The following is a 20,557-nucleotide window of genomic DNA, read 5'->3' as shown; positions in this document are numbered from 1 at the left end:
GCAACTTGAGCCCAGGGAGTCAAGAAGAATTTCTGCCCCTCCCTTAACTACCGAAAGGAATTTGAATTAGGAGCCTTGCCCATAAAAAAAGATTAGCAGAGATAACCTCTTTTGACCTATCTATAGAGCAGGGTTGTCGTTGTCGTTGTTGTCGGCAACCGTCCGTCTCGAGAGACGATGGTGTAGCTTCTTAAGAGTCTATCTGCACCGCCGAGAATGGCTGTGCAGTCCGACTCGGGAGTGACACGGTATCTGTCTCCTCCCGTGTTGAATCGACATCTTGCGATGACGCTGGAGTGTCCTCTCCAGTGGAGCTGAAGCTACAGAGCCTGGGCAGGGTGATATGGAGGGTCTGCTGTTGCCCATGCAGCAGACCCCCCCTCTCTTCGCAGCTGAAGGGTCCAAGGGAAAGACGGAGTCAATACAGCTTGGCTTCAGGTGCGCCGCAGGAGTTGCCGGTGTTGACTACAACGTCAAACCGCCTTAGGGACTCGGGCTCCGGATTTTCTGTCGGGGTTTATTTACTCCCTTAGCCTTTCCCCTGAAGAGGTATGCCGCAAGGCAGCGGAGGTTTTTTGGAGTCAGAGTTTTCCTTCTCTGCTGTGCCCTGACTGGAAGATCGAACCAGCGACACTTAGCTCACAGGCCGACGCTCAATCCACTGAGCCAAAACAGCCAGGGTTATAGAGCAGGGTAAACTTCTATTTACTGAACGTCTGCTCTGCTTATCATCCTACAATAACCCTTTGAAGTCCCCAAGGTACCTCACCCCCATCTCTAGATCAGAATGTCTTAATGTGCCCGTTTTTCCTTTTCATCTCTGTACCTCTAGTACATGTGGGGTCGCTGACTCTCTCATGGATGCAGGGTTCCCCAACAGATGTATTGAATTTATTATTCTCTTGCTAATCTGTCTCATATCTGTTTGATTATTAGACCAGCCGAAAAAACCTTGAGGGTAGACACACCTTTCTTCTGCCCCCACAACCACACACGCAGTGGGGGACCATGACTGACACTCACTGTGAGGCTAAGGAAGTCCCGAGCACTCTGCTGGGTGCTTTTCCTTGGCCACCTCACCGCACAGGACAGAGACAGCTTTCTGCTGGGAACAGGAGCCCACTTGACAGGACAATGGTAGGACTCGAGGACCAAGGAGGAGCAGCACAATCCAAGAACAGCTGCAAGCAAGAGGGTCTAGGTATGTCTGGTCAATACCCAAGGCAGAGACTTCGGATCTGGGATTAAGGCAGAGGCCTTGATTCTGAAGTAAGAGCACTAGGTGGGAAATGGGCCTCAGGGGCACGGCAGAAGAGTAGCTATGTGAACAGGGACACAGGTTGGGGGGGTCTTGTACAGCTGATCATGTTGGATTCTCTTGAGAACCAAGGAAACCACAGCTCCCTAAATCCAATGGAATGAGGACAGAATCCTCCTTGGCTCTGAGACCACCAAACCCAAAGCTGCCTCTGAGGGATGGAACCAGAGAGGTGGCATCTAAACAACTCCAACTGACTGCTCATGGTCCTGGTGGCCTCCCTCGATGAAGTCTCATAGGAAGTCAGTTACACAGTCACATATTGAACAGCTGGTATCCAAACAAGCTCTGAGTCTGAGAAAGTGGGTCCCTGACAGGGGCTATTCCTCGTCTGTGGCACTGGCCATGTGTCTGAACCCTGAGTGTCACTTCGGCTTCGGGGACAGGAGTTCCAGATTAAGAATAAATTGTCTGTAAGGACTTGGTCTACGCAAGCTTCTACTGATGTTGCTCTCAGCAACTGGGAAGTTTAATAAAATGGCTTTCTAACAACCAGATGAATCCAGCAGACTAAGTTTCACACATGCTTTTGACACTTTGACAGCACTTTTAGCACAGGGCTCGTAAAACCAACAGGAAAAGTAATGTTCTGGTGAGTAATAATATAGTAAAGTGTATTCTTTTCTAACTATCTCACTTACTGCCACTCTGATTGTTGACCACATAAAATCACAGAAAACAATGACACCTAGTGTCCAAAAATGTTATTTCTCTTAGAATACGGAGTTGTGATTGGTGCGGCTATGAACACAGACAGAACAAATGGGAGATCAGCTCTCATGCCTTTGCAGAAAGCAACTAAATAAAAACATAATTTTTCCTTTGTCCATTAATAACAGAGAGGATTTTCCCGCTGTCTTCATTCCCTTGAGGCTGCAATGAAGTCTCAGGTTCCTTTTAGGTAGAAGATCAGTACCCACACAGCCTGGTACCACCTTACAGAGGGAAGCAGCAGGGGCGACCCCAGACTCAAACAGAACCACAGTGCCAGTACCAAAACCCAAACAGCCCTGGCCGGGTGGCTCAGTTGGTTAGAGTGTCGTCCCAATAACCAAAAGGTTGTGAGCTCGATCCCTGGTCAGGGCACATACTTAGGTTGCAGGTTTGATCCCCATTTGGGGCACAAATGGGAGGCAACCGATGGATGCTTCTCTCTCACACTGATGTTTCTCTCTCTCTCTCAATTTCTCAAATCAATACACATATCCTTGGATTAGGATAAAAAACAAACATCAAGTTGGGGGGTGTGATATTTTTAAAGCTCTATTGATATATTCAATAAATGCTTACATATCTGGTAAAATAGAGTCACTAGTAACTTCTTTTAAACCAAGTTTTGAAAATGGCCACGTGTTGTTTCCTTCGGAATCTGGACTCACCTCTGCTATCCTTTTCTTCAGGTTCTCCCTTCCCATGTACGAAGCCTGCAGTGAGATGACATTCTCTTCTTTTTGAATCAAAGTTGTCAAGACATTTTTAAAATTCTGGTATTGTTTTAAGAGCTCCAAAACTCTTTCACATTGGTCAAGGCTATAAAAAGGAAAAAAGTGTAAAATAGCAAAACATCTGAAAATAACAAAACCATTCTTTCTCTTTTTAACTATCCTACAATAATGACTAATATGTCATAGAAGGTTTTTTTCTCCTGACATGGTTTATAATAGTTTAACCAATTTAACCAAAGTATGGTGGCTCATATATTTATCTGGCAAGTGGACAGTAAATCATCACTAGATTAGTATTTTCACCCGATCAATATTTAAGTCACCAGATGTACACTCTAGAAAGAAACATACCATTCATAACTTTAAGGAATCGGCATCTCAATTTTATACTTAACCAAAAGACATCTTGGAAAACTGCCTCCCTAGAAGTATTCTTGAAGATTATTTTAATGATAATTCAGCAAGTCATACGTTGTTTGGATCTACCTAACTCACTCTGCAGATTTAGCCCTTTTTAAACAGTATAGTACCCACAATGTGGCAGTTAGGACAACTGGTTTCTAGTTATGGCTGGGCGCTAACTAGTCATGTGACCTTAGATAAGCAACTTTAGGTCTCAGAACCTCAATTCCTCCCTCTATAAAGCTGAAGGGGGACTAGGTCAAATACTACATACAGGTTTTTATCTTGACTACTATCCACTCGGGTTCCTGAAGGAAAGTGTACTCAGATGGAGTTCTGTGGTGAAAGGACCCCAGAGAGCAGAGTTAAGGGAAATCACCAGAGAGCTGAGGCACCCAAGGCCTAACCACAGTAATAGCTTTTTATTGATCTGCCACTTGGCCTCAAGGGGAAAGAGGGAAAGTGCCCTGAGTCAAAGAGGAAGGTCCAGTAGGAGTTACCAAACCTCATGCTGAAAAGGGGGGGAGGGGTTATGAACACCTTGAACTCCCTCTTCCTGTCCTCTAATCTCCTAGCACCTCCCTCTTCTTAGCCTAACTGGAACCCTTGGCCTGGGTGGTACAGGGATAGGGATCAGTCCTCTGGATCACTCTCACCCTCAGGCAGAGTAAGGAGGAGAAGGCACGGATGGAGTAGATTCAGCAGATTTGCGAACTGGGACTCATAGGTGATGGCTGTCACACAGTTAGGAAAACCTTTGAGCCTTGCCTAGGCTCTGTGGGAAAAATGGTGGTAATTGCCAGGCAACAACTGCAATTCAAGGAGGGTGATGTGGAAGCATAATGCCCCCAACCACCGACCACCACCAAGTCCAGGTTCTAACCCCTGGATCCTGTGAATGTGTTACCTCACATGGCAAAAGGGACTTTGCTGATGTCATTAAGTTAAGGGTCTTAAAATGGGACATTATCCTGAATTATCCAAGTGGGTAAAATAGAATCAGAAGGGTCCTTACAGGAGACAGACAGGAGGGTCAAAGTCAGAGAAGATAATGTGACAAGAGAATCAGAGGTGAGGGTGGGAGTGAGGGACAGCGAGAGAAATTGAGATTGAGATTAGAAGATGCCAAAATGTTGGCTTTAAAACAGCCCAGGCTGGGTAGCTCAGTTGGGTAGAGCATCGTCCCCATGTGCCAAGGTTGTGAGTTCGATCTATAGTCAGGGCACATACAAGAATCAACCAATGAATACATGAGTGGGTGGAGCAGCAGACTGATGTTTCTCTTTCTCTCTGTCTCTCTCCTTGCCTTTCCCTTCCTCTCTTCTCTCTAAAATCAATTTGAAAAAAAAGGAAGAAAGGGACTCAAGCCAAGGAATGTAGTAGGAGGCCTCCAAAAGACAAAAAAGGCAAGGAAAAGGATTCTCTCTAGGAGTCTCCAGGAAGAAAACAAAGCTTGATTTGGGAATTTCTGAGTTCCAGGCTGTAATATAAGTTTGTGATGTTTTTAAGCCACCAAATTTGTGGTAATTGGTTACAGCAGTAATAGAAAACTAATGCAGGTGGGGTTATTAATATACTGTGTTCTGTTATCCTCCCTAGATAACTTCTTAAGTTCACTCAAGCCATAGTCTGTGTTTCCAGACATTGACCCAGTGAGCTTCTAGTGTAAAACTCCAGCTTGCTCCTCTGTTAGGTCCATAGGGATGTATTTTAAACACACACATTTCAAAAAGTTAATCACGCTACAGACCATTTTTCAGATTTGGGAGGGATTTTTTTTTCCTTACCATTCAACGCTGAAAGCTTTTGCGTTCTCCCACAAGAGTGCTGTATTCTGGCACTGTTGGTTCAGAGCTTTTTCTCTGCCATCTTTGAATTGAGGAAGAGAATTAGCCATATCTTGCAAGTGTTTCTTCTCTTTTTCATAGTCATCTAGGTCCTTATCCAGTCTGATTAATAATTTTTTCCTTGATCATGACAGAGAAAAGATCGATAGCCATTATTAGCCACTTGGACTCAATACAAATATGGGTGATTTAGGGGCACACCAGCTTCAAGGCTTACACATTGGTATTACAAAGATTAGGAGGTTCTTTGCATTTCCAGAACACTAAACTGGTGTTTTATTATAATAAATATACAAAACAAAAACAGTAACAATTTTCTGCAATGAACACATTTGTAAAGGGTGTGTATATGCATGTGAGCAAAAAGAGAGTGTGTGTATGTAAATGAGTGGGAAAGAGAACATGGTGTGTAGAGAGGAAAAGAGATAAACAGCAGAGTACGCAGACTCCTAAGGAAGGGTAGAGGGGCCCAAGGAGGAAGGAAAAACTTGTATTTCTACCCCATATGCAAAAAAAGCTCTCCCATATCAAGAAAAAGAGTCATTTGAGCTAAGGGTGTTAACGTGCCAACTAACCCTGGACAGATGAACTCTATTCACCTGATTCTAAATTGTCTTTATCAGATACTCACTGCCTCTACTTCCTCTTTTCCAATTTCTCTTCAATCTGTTCCCATAAGGCTTTCCTTCCCTACGGCTCCTCCAAAGACTGCTCACTTGTCAAGACCTCCATTAGCCACCACGTCGTTAAATCCATGTTCCATTCTCAGTCTTCACCCTCGTTCTCGGGTCAGTAGCATTTGACATGGTTGCTTACGTCCTCCGCTGAAAGGCCTTCTCGCTTCGCTCCCAGAACTCTCTAGATTCCCCCTCCACTACACTGATCTCCTCAGTATCTTTGGCTTGTTCCTCATCTCTTCCCCACCCCAGTGTACAACCCTGACCTCTTCTCTTGTCTATCAAAACTCACTCCACTTCTTATGGCTTTAAACAGCATTCCAAAATGACAGTAATTCAAACTATACCTCTAACCCAGACCTTTCTCCCGACCCCTGATAACACCTATTTTTAAGAGTCTTATTGATGATATCCATACATGAAAGTCAAAGAATTATTTTGAACCTATCGTTTCTGAAACTGAGCACACCCGATCTTTCTTTTATTGCCTGATAAACCTTAGTCTTTCTCACCTCAGTTCATGGTAACTCCAGTCTTTCTGTTACATCCTATGCCCAATGTGTCAACAAATCTTGTAGACTTTCCCTTCAAAATATATATAGGATCTTAACACTTTTTGCCATTTCACCACTGGCCCACACCACCATCATCCTTCATCTGGATTACTGAAGTAAGTCAAACTAGACATGCTACATTTTCCCTTGACTCCTACAATCTACAGTCAACACATCAGCCACAGGGAAGTGGCTACGATAAAAACCCAATCACTTCCCTCTGCACAGGACCCCCCAGTGACTTCCCAATGCCACTCAAAGTAACAACCAAAGTAATCAGATGGCCCACAAGTCCCTTCATGAGTTAAGCCCATCCCATCCATTACCTCTGACTCCCTTCCTTCCTCTTCCTCTCACTGCCGCTCTTCTCACCTCCTAGCCTCACCTCAAGCATGCCAGGCCGAGTCTCACACTGGCCTTGTACCCACTGCTCCCTCAGCCTCAGGCTGGTAGTCACTTGGCTGCTCTCTCATCCCATCTTACTTACTTAAACGTCAACTTCTCAATACAACCGCCCCTAATGACTCTATATTTAAATTGCAATCCCCGTCCTTCTTTGCTTAATTTTTCTCTATTGCTTTTATCACCATCAAACATACTGAATATCTTACTCCCCCCTCTAGATAATAAGTTCTATGAGGGGGCAAGAGTTTCTGTCTCTTTTGTTAACTGTCATATCCATAGTACCTAGAATAGCACCTGGCACACACCACATACTTGTTGTGTAGACAACTAAATTAAAACTGAAAACAATTTATTATTTATAAAGGTATAGTTTTCATTTATAAACTAATATTTAATTTATGTACCTATCCTTTCTAAATATATGATAAAATCTATTAACAATGAATTAACAACTAAATTAGTATTTAGTTCGACACCTCATTAAGAACTGGGGCACTGAAGGAACGGAAGTTTGATTGAGACTGAAGTCACAGGGAAATTTCAGAGGAAAGAGTTTGGTCAGCTAAAGAGCCTCAGGAGAGCGCTGAACCTGAAGGAGACAGAAAGTGGGAGATATTTACTAAGGGGAGGGGAGCTCCACAAAAGTGACTCTGCCAAACATTGTCATTCTCAGGACCGGGAGGCCAACTCTGAATGGCAGAACGAAAATAGCAGCACTCGTAGCGAAGGTTGCCGACCTCAGTTTACCCCAATTCTGCTCACTCTCCAGAATCAACACTAAGGCTTATCTCAATCCCATGCCCGCCCACTCAGTCCCCACCCTACTCCTGATGGGAGGAAGGATGAACCCAAATAATAAAGGAAGGAGTAGGGACAAGGTGTGGCATGTGTATCTGCTCCCACTTACTTCTTTATTATCAAATGTATTGTTTCCCAGGTCTTTCCCCATCAAGAGAATACCATAATAAATGCACAGTACTAAAGGGACTTTGAAGCAACTCATGTACTTTATCCATATCTCAGTTTATGAGAATGAAAACTTTAAAGAAAAAGAATTATATAACATCTTATAAAAGCACAATATCAACAAGAAGGAAGCTTGTCTGAAAAGTCTATAAAAAAGAATGCCAAAGGCTGAACAGAGTGAGTGGAACAGAAACAGAAAGCTAGGAAGTATTTGTGTCATCCTATAGATATTTTGAAGATACAGAAAAATGTCACCTTCGATGGAAATTGACGGAAACAATACTTACCGTTGTTTTACAGCAGGAACAGTCGGATCCTTAAGACCAATTTTACTGATTTGATTGTGCACATCTAGAATATTTTTCAGGAGTTCGTTATTTTTCTGAGCGCAAGTTTGTAGTAATTTGTCTTCTTCGGTGAGTTCCTGCTGTCTGCCACAACCACGGGTCTCAAATAAGCGTTTGGACAGAGCATCAACAAGTTTTTCACAGGAAGCGTCTTCACCCTGTTCAGCATCTTTAAAGCTTATATTAAGCGTCTTCAAACGTTCATCCAAATGTCTGGCCTTGTCTTTCATCAGGTGAATTTCTCCCTCTTTATTTTTTACTATCGAAGTATTTTCTGGTACCACCTGTGTATCGGGGGTTGGAAGGTCTGTAACAAGCTCAACAGGAAGTCCAGCTGTTCTCAGAGAAGCCAAAAAATCTTCCAGAGCCCGCAGGGCATCTTTACTTGTTTGGATCCTGTGATTCATTTCTTCAAGTTGTGATCTGTGTCTTAGTATAATAGTCTGTGTTGCATGTAGATCAAGTGGGTGTAATTCCTCCAATGCAAAGTTGCCCGACTGCTCCAAATTGTTACATATTTCTATCTGTTTTGCTATGGAATCTTGGATATCCTAAAATAAAGGTAAGAAAAGCTGAAAACGCTGAGACAGAAAAAAGTAAAACTGCATATCAGAAACTAACCTAAAATTATGTAACTAGATTTAATCTAGAAAACTGCTTCTCAGTTTAACCAAGGCAGGCAGTTTCAACATTTTAATTACAAATGATCAGATGACCAGCTGTTTTATCATCTGATACCCTTCCTGATGTTTCAATCCCTAAAAGAAACAATTATATACATCTATTGCTTTGCTGAAAATAATTAGAGAGTTAACCGTTCAGACATCTATTTATAATATGAAAAATAAAACAAATATTTTTTACTTATGATGTGGTTTGGAATAAGTGATCTGTGGAACATGCCAATATAAGCATATGAGTCTAGCAGGTATTTAAGATTTCAGTCATTGGAGAAGGCATTCATAAGGAACCCTTCATTTTGAGTTCAGAGGAAATACCTCATTATTTACTCCACAGTACCTACTTCCAAATTTGAAAGGAAGTAAGAGTTGAGAAATAAATAACAAATCTAAACTAACAAATCTAAATTATTGAAGAGATTTCTGTTATAGCTTATATTCTAAATACATACTATTGATGTATAATTAAAAATGCATAAACATACATAAATCTCTAAGGAATTGATTACTCTATAAAAATACTATGAGAACTTATATTTACTCTCAGGTTTTGATAAAGGCCATCAGCATCAGTGAGATGAAACTCTTGAATGGCCACTTCATGGAGAAAGGGCAGGTCTGAGCCAGAGAGAAAAAGCAATTCCTTCTCCACAGGTAACACGATCTGCAGTGCGGTCTCCAAAGACTTCATTCTGGTTGAAAAATAAACAAGATGTAAGGGAAAAACAGAGCAGAAAGGGACTCTGTAAGACACATTAATGCCACTACTTAACCAAGAACAGAAAATAATTATCCAATAAAAATACATACAATGATATGTATAGACCATCACATTAAAACCCAAACCCAGCGACCCGAAATGCCAAAGAATGAATTGTTTCCTATATAAGTATTTGTAATAGTTTAACAGGTATCACACTGAATGGAAAATTGTTTAAAAAAAAATGCAAAATACAAATTACTGCATGCGATCTAACATTGCCTTGATGAGAGAGAAACCTCATTATAAATACTAATTATTTTACTAGTGGAAATGAAACAGAGCCAAGAATAGGTTCTACTAATAATAAATTGAAATGTGTAACCCTCGGTAGTTAACATATAGACTCTGAGCCTTAGTTTCCTCCAATGTAAAACAGGGATGTGTACTGGGGATACACATCCTATGTTACAGGGGTAATTACAGCACTCTCATTTTAGAAACTGGGAAATCAAGGCCCAGAAAAGTTATGCAATGTGACCAAATTCAAGCCCAAGGGGACCTTGGAAAGAGCATGATTTTGAGAACTCAACAGATGTTAAATTCTACGTAAGTCTCTGGCCAGTGGTGTGGCTTGGTTAGGTTATTTAACCTCCTTATCAGTTTGCTGGTCAGTAAAATGGCAGCCTCTCTTATGGTAGCTGTGACAAGTAAATAAAGTAACATACTAGTACAGTACTAGCCTAGCTTAAAGTGGCATTTAAAAGTTGAATAAATTTGTTACCAATAGATCTCAGAATTATACCTGGTATTAAGAGTCATCTGAAACTCTTCTTCTTTGCCCTTTAATCTGTTTCTTGCTTTAATTACAAAAGGCTTCTTTCTGTCACTCTCAAGCACTTCTAACTGCAACGAAGTGATTTCAAACTCTTTCCAGCAAGCATCAGTTTCATTTTTTAAGACCTAGATGAAATACATAAATTTATTTATCAGCTTATGTGTTAATAGGCACAGCACAATTATTCTGTTCTTACAAAATAAGACAGCCATAAACTGGAGACACAGTTTAACATAAAAGTACATTTAAAAAATATCTTCCAACCACCTACAAGTATCTATCAGGGAACAATGATGATATTCACTATGCTGTCAGAAGACCCTTTAAATGAAGTCAAGGAAGTCAACAATATGGCTTTCATACAAATCCAAACTCCTTTTCCCGAAGTTAGGTGCATGGAATGCAATTCAGAAAGACACATACAATTTTAAGAACAGACATTCTATTTCCCCTAGATAATAAATCTTTGTTTCTCCCTAAACTAAAAGAAAACTGGAATGAACCAAAACTATTTCTAACACATGAGAAGTGAATAAAATTAATTTATGATTTATAATTAAACACCTAAAAATTCTATACCATTTCAGAGCCTTAGTTTGTTTTGTTTTGTTTTTTAAGAAATTTTACTGTGTACCCATCAGTATAATTTGTTCTTCACTTTCCCCAAGGATTAGTATAGCCTTTCTAACCAACTCATTATTCAGTCCCGCCAGTAAGGTCTCAGGACAGTTTCTTAACTGCTTTGAAAACGTGCTAAATCCATCATTTGAACAAGAGATTTTAACACATGAATTTTGTTTACTCATTTGGAAAATAGAGAGTGTAACTCCGGAAATGGCATCACAAAAGACAGAAACTAGAAAACATGGGAGGGCATTGTAGAAGCCACCATGGCCCTTTCTCTACCTGATGGATTTTCTGTGAGGATTCACCCTAATGCACGTCCCAGGGCGCAACAAGTGTTGCACTACAATGCACAGATCATCTTCAAGATAAAAAAGAGCTTACATTGATGTGCCTACCACTAGCTAGACTGCTTTTTCTTTAGCTCTTGAATCAAATGCAATACTTCCTCTGACGGGTCTCCAGGAAGAGCATCCATCACTTAAAGTGAAAACTCCCTCCCCTGCATGCCCCTTTCTTACTGTCCGACATTGGATAGACATTGTGACAATTCAGTTAAGATGATAAACTGAAAAATATTTAGGGTCACTGGTTTTTCATGTATTGTTATTTTCAGAGCAACCTAGAAGCAAAGCAGTGTTGGTTAAAACTGCCTTCAACCACACTGTTCTGACCAGTTCATCTGAAGCACAATCCCATTAAGCACAATCCAAAACTGCAAGTCACAATGTCTACAGTATCAAACTAGACCACAAGCAATAAATTAGGAGCCTGAATCAAAGTCTTTTCTGGGTTTGATACTCGGGTGCAAATCACTTTCTGGAATCAGGTGACATTAGAAATGCAGTACAACAAAGTTCTTTAGAAACATCTAGCACATGGGACCTCAACAGAAATGGTGGTGTCTATCCTCGGGGTGGTATTATTTTTCTAATAAAATATAAACTCTAATATTATTTTCAATAATTACCTGTAGATCTTTTAATTTATCCTGCAGACAAGCACTACTCCTTTCCCTATCACTAGGGAAATCAGAAGTAATCCTTAATTTGTTGTTTTGCAGGTGCAGTTCAAGCGTTTCTCTGTGTGTATCATATCTGGGAAAAATTAAACATGACACTACTTAATTTAAAAAATAAGACAAAAAAGTTTTCAATTACTATCAGTTATGCCTAAGAAAATCTCAGGGAATTTCTGTTTAAGTTACTGGGCCACAAGCAAAAATTATGACTAAAGGATAATAAGAACTTATTAAAATATAACAGGTTTGCATTGATGAAAGATTTTTGGTGGACTTTCCAATTGTTTGAGTTTACCTCTCTACTAAACTATTTATAGATGCATTGTCATCCTTTGCAAATTTCTCCATGTTTTCTTCCTGTTGAGTCTTTAACTCTGATTCCAGGTTCAAATTCTTCATCGATTCTACTGCCTAAACAAATATACAAAATAGTAAACATAATATCTTCAATATACTAAGTTGTCTAGAATAGATAAACACTTTTTGATACAAAGGCGTATTATTGATTCTTTACACCCCAGGAGACAATACAATTTACTTGAGGTTTCTCAGCTCAGTGAAAGGCATTTCCACAAGATACAGAAGATTTATTATAGAATCTCACCTTCTACTGGGTATGTCAGCACAGTAAAGGTGTTCTCCTGACCTCTAAATGCTCTTGCTGACTGCGACCTCATAGTGATAGTCAAAGTAGACAGAAGTCTAGTATGCCAGAGCAGACCTCTCAAAACAAATACACCTTGTTCTTTTCCCACACCTTCTGACTAGCATTCTGGGCTGTGATAGACAGTAAATGCCCACTTACCTAAGATTCAAATGAAAATCCAATTCCCAAAGAAAGTAAAAGATGTAATAATGAGAAAAAGACAAATGATAAATGAACTACTTCATCTCAATGATACTGAAGCATCTTTACAGATTGAACTTAACCTCTTATGCCCTCAAGAGTAGTGTGCACAATTGCATGTATTCATAATGATTCAAAATGGTCTCTTTTTTAAAAAACTGCATCCTCAGCAGAAAATTAAGTTATGTTTGCTACAGCTTTGCTTCATTCTAATTCTTTGAAAAGCAACCCTCCTTGCATGATTTAAGTGGAAATTCCCAGCTGATGAAAACTATCAGATAATTAAAACTATCACTCAATTAATGAGAAGAGGATACTGTACACTTGACCTTTTTCATTGAGTTTACTTCTAAAACACATTATCCACATTTATCACCTTTGCAGTCGACGGCTGATTATCTGATGTTGCAGATGGCACCTCACTATGGGCATTCCTTCCTCCATTCTCAGATGTATTCGTGGTCCCCCTAGGAAGGAATCAAAATTGCACATTGAGATAGAGCGAGAAGATGAAGCCTGAAAGAGAATAATCCTCAATATTATTGGATTTTGCAAGAGGCTTTATCTTGCTTTTTCCCTGACACGTAGCTATTCTGATGAAGCACTGACTTGTTTTCCGACGTGCCTCCCACTGTGCGGTGCAGTGTCGTGTGAATCTCGGAAGCAGATTTCCGAAGCCTTTCTATCCTTTGCTCAGAATCTTTGAGCACTCTCCTCACTTCCTGTTGACTCTTCTGTGAAGTCAGCTCTTCACACAGCTCCCGCAGGACGTCCATGTGGTGACCAAGCTGGTACAGACCGCCCTCCGGAGAAAAGCAGGCCTAATTGAGGAAATAAAGCAGGAAATGTGTTCCAAATGAGTTTACATAATTAGTCCATGAGGATTAGACACTAACAGATGTGCGTGACTTTAACAACACAATCTGTTGTAAGCCTGTCCACTGTGTGCCTGGTGTGGTAAAGGGAGTGGAGAAGCAAAGATGGGGCAGTCAGCCCTGAAGGGATTTGTCACAATCCAGTTACAGAGTCAGAAAACCAGAATGTGTCACCCCAAAATGTCTTTTTAAAAAATCCTCACCTGAGGAAATGTTTTTATTGATTTGAGAGAGAGAGAAAGGGTGACAGAGAGAGAAACGCTGATGTGAGACAGAAACATCGATCAGTTGCCTCTGGTACGTACCTACCTGACTAGGAATCGAGCCAACAGCCTAGGTACGTGCCCTGACCGGGAATCAAACCAGCAACCCCTGGGTGTACAGGAGGATGCTCAACCAACCAAGCCACCCAGCCAGGGCCAAAAATATGCCTCTTTGACATGAAAATTATTTTGAGCTGGAGGCAATTAAGAAGCAGTAAGTGCAGAAAAAGCGCCCCCTCTTCTGCCTAAATATGGGAAACAGTCTCCTCTAACTTGAGATAAACACTTCTCAGCCCAGACAAGGCACCAGAGGAATCTGCAAACAAGCCTTGTTAAACTAACATTTATCCTTCCACTTCTTCACCATTTATCAACCTCAGCTCAAACCCTTTTGTTTTGTCAATTCTTCACAAATGTATTGTTTCTTTGTCTAAAAGGTATAAAAGGTTCCTGCTCCGGTCACTTCTTTGGGTCTTTAATCTCTTGTGAATGCTCCCATGTGCATGTAAAAATTCAATAAGAAGTGTATGCTTATTTCTTGTTTATCTTTGTCAGTTTAATTTTCAGACCCAGCTAGGGACCCTAAGAGGGTCAAGGAAAACTTCTTCCTCCCCTACAGCAGATACATGAATAATGAGCATATAGTGAGATAAGTCATAGGACAGAGTCACTACCTGCCTTAGGGAGTCAGAGAGCCTAGTTCGCCTGCGGGGATCATCTGAGCTTCATGTGGAAAGAATGAGGAGTCCTCCAGATAAAGGCGGAGAGAGGGCATTCCAAGCAGGAGCAGCAGGAGAAGAAAAGCCCAGGTGTTCTGAAGGGACAGCAGTCTAGTGTGACCGGAGAGCTCAGCGCAGGAGATGCTACAGGCACGCCCTGGGGCCAGACGGTGAAGGACTTGACCAGCCTCCTCAGGAGTCTGGAGATGTCCTGGGAGTAATGGCGAGCCAGTGACACAAGATCTGTAGTTCAAAGGGGTCACTCGGGACGGGTTTAGAAGAGGATGCCACCTTCATCACGCTGAGAAAATAACCCAGGCGCAGGGAAGCGGCAACACCGATGGAAAGGAAGGAAAAGAAGGAGCTCTTCTGAAGAGTAACAGATGGGACTTGGCAACTGACTCCATTCAGGCTAAGTGGGAAGGAAAAGAAGGAGATGCTGAGGAAGCAATGCCTCTCCTAACCAGGCTGAATAAGAGGTAGGAATGTCTGAGAGAAGATGTTATTGGTTCGTGTTGGGATAGGCTGAATGCGAGGGCTCTGAAGAACACTGTGGTATCTCAGAAACAGAACCTGGAGCTCAGGACAGAGGACTTAGCTGCTGATAAAAATTTGGGTGCCATCATTGGAGAAAGGGCAGCTAACATCCCAAACTGCATAAAATCACCTCGTCGTCGTCGTCGGCAGCCGTCCGTCTCGAGAGACGATGGTGTAGCTTCTTAAGAGTCTATCTGCACCGCCGAGAATGGCTGTGCAGTCCGACTCGGGAGTGACACGGTATCTGTCTCCTCCCGTGTTGAATCGACATCTTGCGATGACGCTGGAGTGTCCTCTCCAGCGAAGCTGAAGCTACAGAGCCTGGGCAGGGTGATATGGAGGGTCTGCTGTTGCCCATGCAGCAGACCCCCACTCTCTTCACAGCTGAAGGGTCCAAGGGAAAGACGGAGTCAATACAGCTTGGCTTCAGGTGCGCCGCAGGAGTTGCCGGTGTTGACTACAATGTCAAACCGCCTTAGGGACTCCGGCTCCGGATTTTCTGTCGGGGTTTACTCCCTTAGCCTTTCCCCTGAAGAGGTATGCCGCAAGGCAGCGGAGGTTTTTTGGAGTCAGAGTTTTCCTTCTCTGATGTGCCCTGACTGGAAGATCGAACCAGCGACACTTAGCTCACAGGCCGACGCTCAATCCACTGAGCCAAACCAGCCAGGGCTCGTTTTTCTGTCTAGTCACTGGTTATCTTAATAGCTTCGTTATTGCTCATCCTTTAAAAAGCTTTTTCTTATCGTAGAATGTAGGTTTGATTTCCGAGTCTCCTGGGGAGGCAGGGTGGAGTAGGAGGAAGATAAGGTGCCCGGGCAGTGTCCTCGCTCTTGACTCTGGGCCAGTCTTTTCCCTCTGTGGGTCTGTTACCTCATCACAGACTACTTGATTGCAAAACCCTTTGCCCACACACTATGCACGGGGCTCCACATCAGGTCTGCTGCACCCCAAACTGCAATGTTCCTTAGAACCAGGCTGCCACCCCAAGATAAACAGAGGCATACAGCCAGTGGGGCTTTTATGGGGAGGCTTGAGCACAGGGCAAGGAACTTTGTCTTCATTTGAGTGAGGTCATTGCCAGGCAGTGGTGGAGGGTCTGAAGACAGATCCTTCTTTTGGAAGTGTTACTGGTGGTGTTGGAAGCAAAATTGGACCTCGGCTCTTGGTTTCAGTGAAGAATCCTGAGCCAAGAACTACCTCTGTAACTTTCTAAATAAAATCACCTATAGCATCATGAAATTAGCCAAAAACGGAGACTCTCAAAACAAAACCAAAAACACTAAGATAACATAATAAGAAGGGGAATTTGTGAAGTACACTAAAAAAGCGCACCCCCCCCCCCAAAAAAAAAGAAGAAAAAGCAAGAGAGACTGACATTAGGAGAGCCACAGCAGGAAAAAGTTTTAAAAGAAATGAAAACAGAGGTCAGTACTGTCGAATATTGGGTTAGCCAAAAAGTCCGTTACGGTTTTTTTTCTGTAAAATAAACTACACATTCTTCATTTTCACCAATAACTTTATTGATTTGGATATTTTGAGTATGTCATCTGTCTTCCACTATTGGCTTCTAGTGGGTAGAGGCCAGGGGTGCTACTAAACATCTTCCAATGCATAAGACAGCCCCACAGCAAAGAATTATTTGGCCGAAATATCAGTAGTACCAAGAAACTTTGCAAACCACTTTTGACACATTTGATCGATGAGAACACGTTCTCCATATACTGCACCAATCTTTCTTTCTCTCTCTCTCCCCCCCCTTTTTTTTTTTTGGTGTTTCTGTTGTGTTTTTACCTTTCTTGAAATGATAAAGCATAATACGCTTAAAACGTCGCACATTTTCTTTCATCTTCAATATTAAAATGGCTGCACAAAAGTTCACAAATTTTGATGCTTTTTTAAATGCATGCTGATATAACAACTGTCACAATACAATCTAACAAAACTACTACTAGAGCCATCGTATGGAAAAAAACAAACTTTTTGGCCAACCCAATACATAGAAGCAATCAAATAGGATGGGGATCAAAAGGAGACCATTAGATTTGCCCAGTTGGTTTCTACCCTTATTTGATATCTGTCACAAAAGCTGCACTTCTGAGGACACTGTGTCCTAACAAAAGCAACTGTGGGTACTTCAGCAACAGGTGACAGGTTGATAACCAGTCCCTCAAGGGCAGTGGTCACTGAAACATATCAAGGAAGTCATGAACTATTAACTCAATGTTAAATTTTTCCCACTTCTAAAACACAAGAATCATAGGCTCTAGCTAGACCTTGAACTTCATAAGAAATAACCTGTAGGGGATGAGATGGCTGAGGTCATTTTCAGAGCAGATTTAATCCTAGGCCAAGGTCATACATAACTCTTTAAGAAAAACCTCAAGAGGATTGTGACAAAATGCAAATGGAAAATGGGTGGTTTACCTCATGCTCCTTGATGAGACCTTTGGTCTTTCCTCGGCGAATTAGTTTCTTTTCTCTATTTATTTGTTTTTCAAGTCTTAAAATATTGTCACTAATTTTTCCTTTTTCAATGTCTACTTTTAGTAGTTGAATATACAAAGATATTTCATGATGAAGAGACTGTAAACAAAGACATGTATTAACCATGGAAACAAAATATATTGAAAAAGTTTCCATTAAAAACACAATAGTCAAAAAAAAAAACACAATAAAAATAGTTGTAGTAACAAAGAACAGAAATAAAGCTTATGAAATTCTGATTCATCCTTGTGTCTTTGGGGAAAATGTTTTAAAATATATCAGACCCATAAACATCTTTTTTTCTTTCTAACAACTAAAAAATGTGTTTTTGCTGGGATAGACACTGTTAAGAGATTTAAAAAGATAAGCTGTAGATTGGTAAGAAATATATATAAAACACACATCAGAACCTATGCAGAAATAACCAAATATTATAATATGTATCCTGAATGGTATTCTGAAACAGATTAAAAAGCACATTAGGGCACTGGCTGGGTGGCTCAGTTGGTTAGAGCATCATCCCATACACCAAAAGGTTGTGTGTTCAATTCCTGGTCAGGGCACATATGGGAGGCAACTGATGTTTCTCCCTCACAGTGATGTTTTTCTTTCTTTCTCTCACTCTCTCTCCCTTCTTCTCTCTCTAAAATCAATAAACATATGCTTGGGTGAAGATTAAAATATTAAAAAGCACATTAGGGAAAAACTGTGGAAACAGGAATAAAGTATAAACTTGGTATCAATATCGGTCCATTAATTGTAGCAAAGGTACTGTATAAATGTAAGATGTGAATAATAGGGAAAACTGGACATGGAATATACTGGAACTCTTTGTGTTATCTCTAATAATTCTGTAAATACAAAATAGTACTAAAATAACATTTATTTTAACATGTGTTTTAAGAGGACCTTTAACAGTAGATATTCAATGATACCACTTTATTCTCTCCTTCTTAATATATGCATACATACCTGCACACATACACACCAAAAAACCATATTCAATACTAAATACCATTTACTGAACACAATCTCTGTGGTAGGCACTTCACAGAAATCTTTGCAACAGTCCTGTCAAGTTGGTGGGGTTATTCCCATCTTATCAGGGAAGTTTCTAGAAGTTTAGCCACTTCCCTAGGGACACAGCTGCTGGATCCAAGTCTGTCTGCCACCAAAGCCTGCACCTGTTTTGCTCTGGAACTCGGGGTCTGTGTTGTCAGTGTTGTCTCAGTCAGGATCCCACCAGGAAACCCGAAAACACTAAATATTTAACTCAGAGGGAATTACGTGCTAGGGCTGATTACACTAGAGATGAAAACCAGAGAGGGGACAGTAAGGCAATCCAGAGATTAGCATCAGCAGAAAGCTGCTACCTGCACTGGGCTGGGAGCTTCAGTGGAGCTCAGGCAGAAGGGTCACCAACCAGAGGCTGGAACGACGGAACCTGCAGCCAGGGGCAGGTACAGTTGCCAGAGACACTGTCCCAGAAAGAGAGGGCCAGTAAGCCTTTGGACTCTCTGGTTTCCCCCTTCCGATCCCTTCTCATCTCCAGTGTTGTCACTGGCTGAATGCAGAAGGCAGCTGCTGTGGCCCCTGGGAACCGCAGCCTGCAGGGCTCAGCCCTGTGTGACGCAGGGTTGACAGGACGACGACCAAGAACGACTCTGACCACAAACAGGCTGACAGTCAGATGCACCAGCACACAGCCCGGATATGTATGCATGTTCTTACCTCCCACTTGGCACAAATGTCTCTGCTCTTTTCTTCCAAAGACAGCTTTTCATCTTCATTTACATTATTTTTCAGTTCATCAACAGCTTTCAAATACTTGGCCAGACTTTTAGTATTAAAAATTGATATTGCTTCCTAAAAAAAAAAAAGAAATGCAAACAAGAACATGAAAGCCTCCTTCTACTGCCAAGTCCTCTAAGCTAATTTTGGCACATCTTTCACAGGTAGAATTAGGAAAAGGATTCTATGAAGAGTGTTTAAAGATTTAGGGGAGACTTCTCTTTGTAAATTGAGATTGACAGCCCATTTGCATCCCTTGCATTCTTTTGAAAAAACCTGCAAAATATTTCTTATTTAAATAGTTATACATCTGAGACCCAGACAAATACTTCATATTTACAATATGCAAAATAATTTTTGTTAACACTTTGATAAGTAATTAAAAGACTTATTGTGCAGGGCAATGAGCCTCTGGGAAGGTTTCCTCTAAAGTTCTTTTATGTATCAAGCAACAACCACACTTCTTAAGTAATATAAATATGAAGAGTATACCAATATATTAGAGATTAGCGTTGCAATAAGACACAGTTTATAGTAGTTTTAGTAAAACAAACATTTAACACTGTATAACACATAAGGATTTTATGCTGAAAGAAGGCAACATTACCTTACCGTGGACATCTAAGTTTTGCCCAGGACCAACCACATCGGCAGGCCCATCCCAGGGAAGAAGTGGCAGTAGATAAATAGGGAAGGGAAACTTCCTTGTCAGTAATGTGTCTGCTCCTTACCCCACAATTACCAGCTTCTATTGAGTATTACGGGCTATAATTTATAAGAACTAGCAAATGATAGAAGAAAAAATAGTTTGGGGCCTGTGAAAAAGGCAGAAAACTATAAGGAGACAGGAAGACAAATGTAATACTTCGGGAGAAAGCAATTAAGGAGGATAGGAATTTTTCCTTATACTCATTACATGTTTATTATGGGTCTACTGCAGAAAAGGTACAATGCTGAGCCCCAAGGACCTTCTCTCAGGCAACTCCGAGGATTGCTAGAGGTTTGGCCTGAGGAGATATTCTGACCCTATATGCTGGTGGGGGCTCCTACTACCCAGAGTGTCCCTGGGAGTCACAGATCTACTTCACTAAATGGTCTTCTACTTTTTCTTTTCCTTCCCTCGTTCCTGAGCAGACCATATCTGGCTGCTTAAAACCTAGCCTGGTGATAATTTAAAAGAACCAGTAACTCTTAAGGTCAGCTCAGCACTCTAAGCA

At 41.3% G+C, this 20,557-nt stretch overlaps 1 protein-coding gene across 1 annotated transcript in view; it reads right to left on the bottom strand.

The window, feature by feature from the left end:
• The window catches only part of SYNE2 (spectrin repeat containing nuclear envelope protein 2), a 295,528-nt gene that overhangs the window by 167,723 nt on the left and 107,248 nt on the right, over positions 1–20,557 (bottom strand). Inside the window, exons 22-32 of the mRNA XM_090270971.1 lie at positions 19,281–19,415; positions 17,490–17,648; positions 13,281–13,492; positions 13,048–13,138; positions 12,120–12,235; positions 11,774–11,900; positions 10,147–10,304; positions 9,183–9,333; positions 7,902–8,512; positions 4,953–5,132; positions 2,698–2,848 (exon numbers count right to left, since the gene is read on the bottom strand). Of these exons, the coding sequence (XP_090127097.1) occupies positions 2,698–2,848; positions 4,953–5,132; positions 7,902–8,512; positions 9,183–9,333; positions 10,147–10,304; positions 11,774–11,900; positions 12,120–12,235; positions 13,048–13,138; positions 13,281–13,492; positions 17,490–17,648; positions 19,281–19,415 (2,091 nt within the window). The remainder of the gene's footprint in view (positions 1–2,697; positions 2,849–4,952; positions 5,133–7,901; positions 8,513–9,182; positions 9,334–10,146; positions 10,305–11,773; positions 11,901–12,119; positions 12,236–13,047; positions 13,139–13,280; positions 13,493–17,489; positions 17,649–19,280; positions 19,416–20,557) is intronic.

This window comes from Furipterus horrens, unplaced genomic scaffold, assembly GCF_987537825.1.
Source record: "Furipterus horrens unplaced genomic scaffold, mFurHor1.1.pri manual_scaffold_3, whole genome shotgun sequence".
In the NCBI taxonomy this organism is placed as follows: Eukaryota; Metazoa; Chordata; class Mammalia; order Chiroptera; family Furipteridae; genus Furipterus; species Furipterus horrens.
This window is presented reverse-complemented; position numbering and strand designations above follow the sequence as displayed.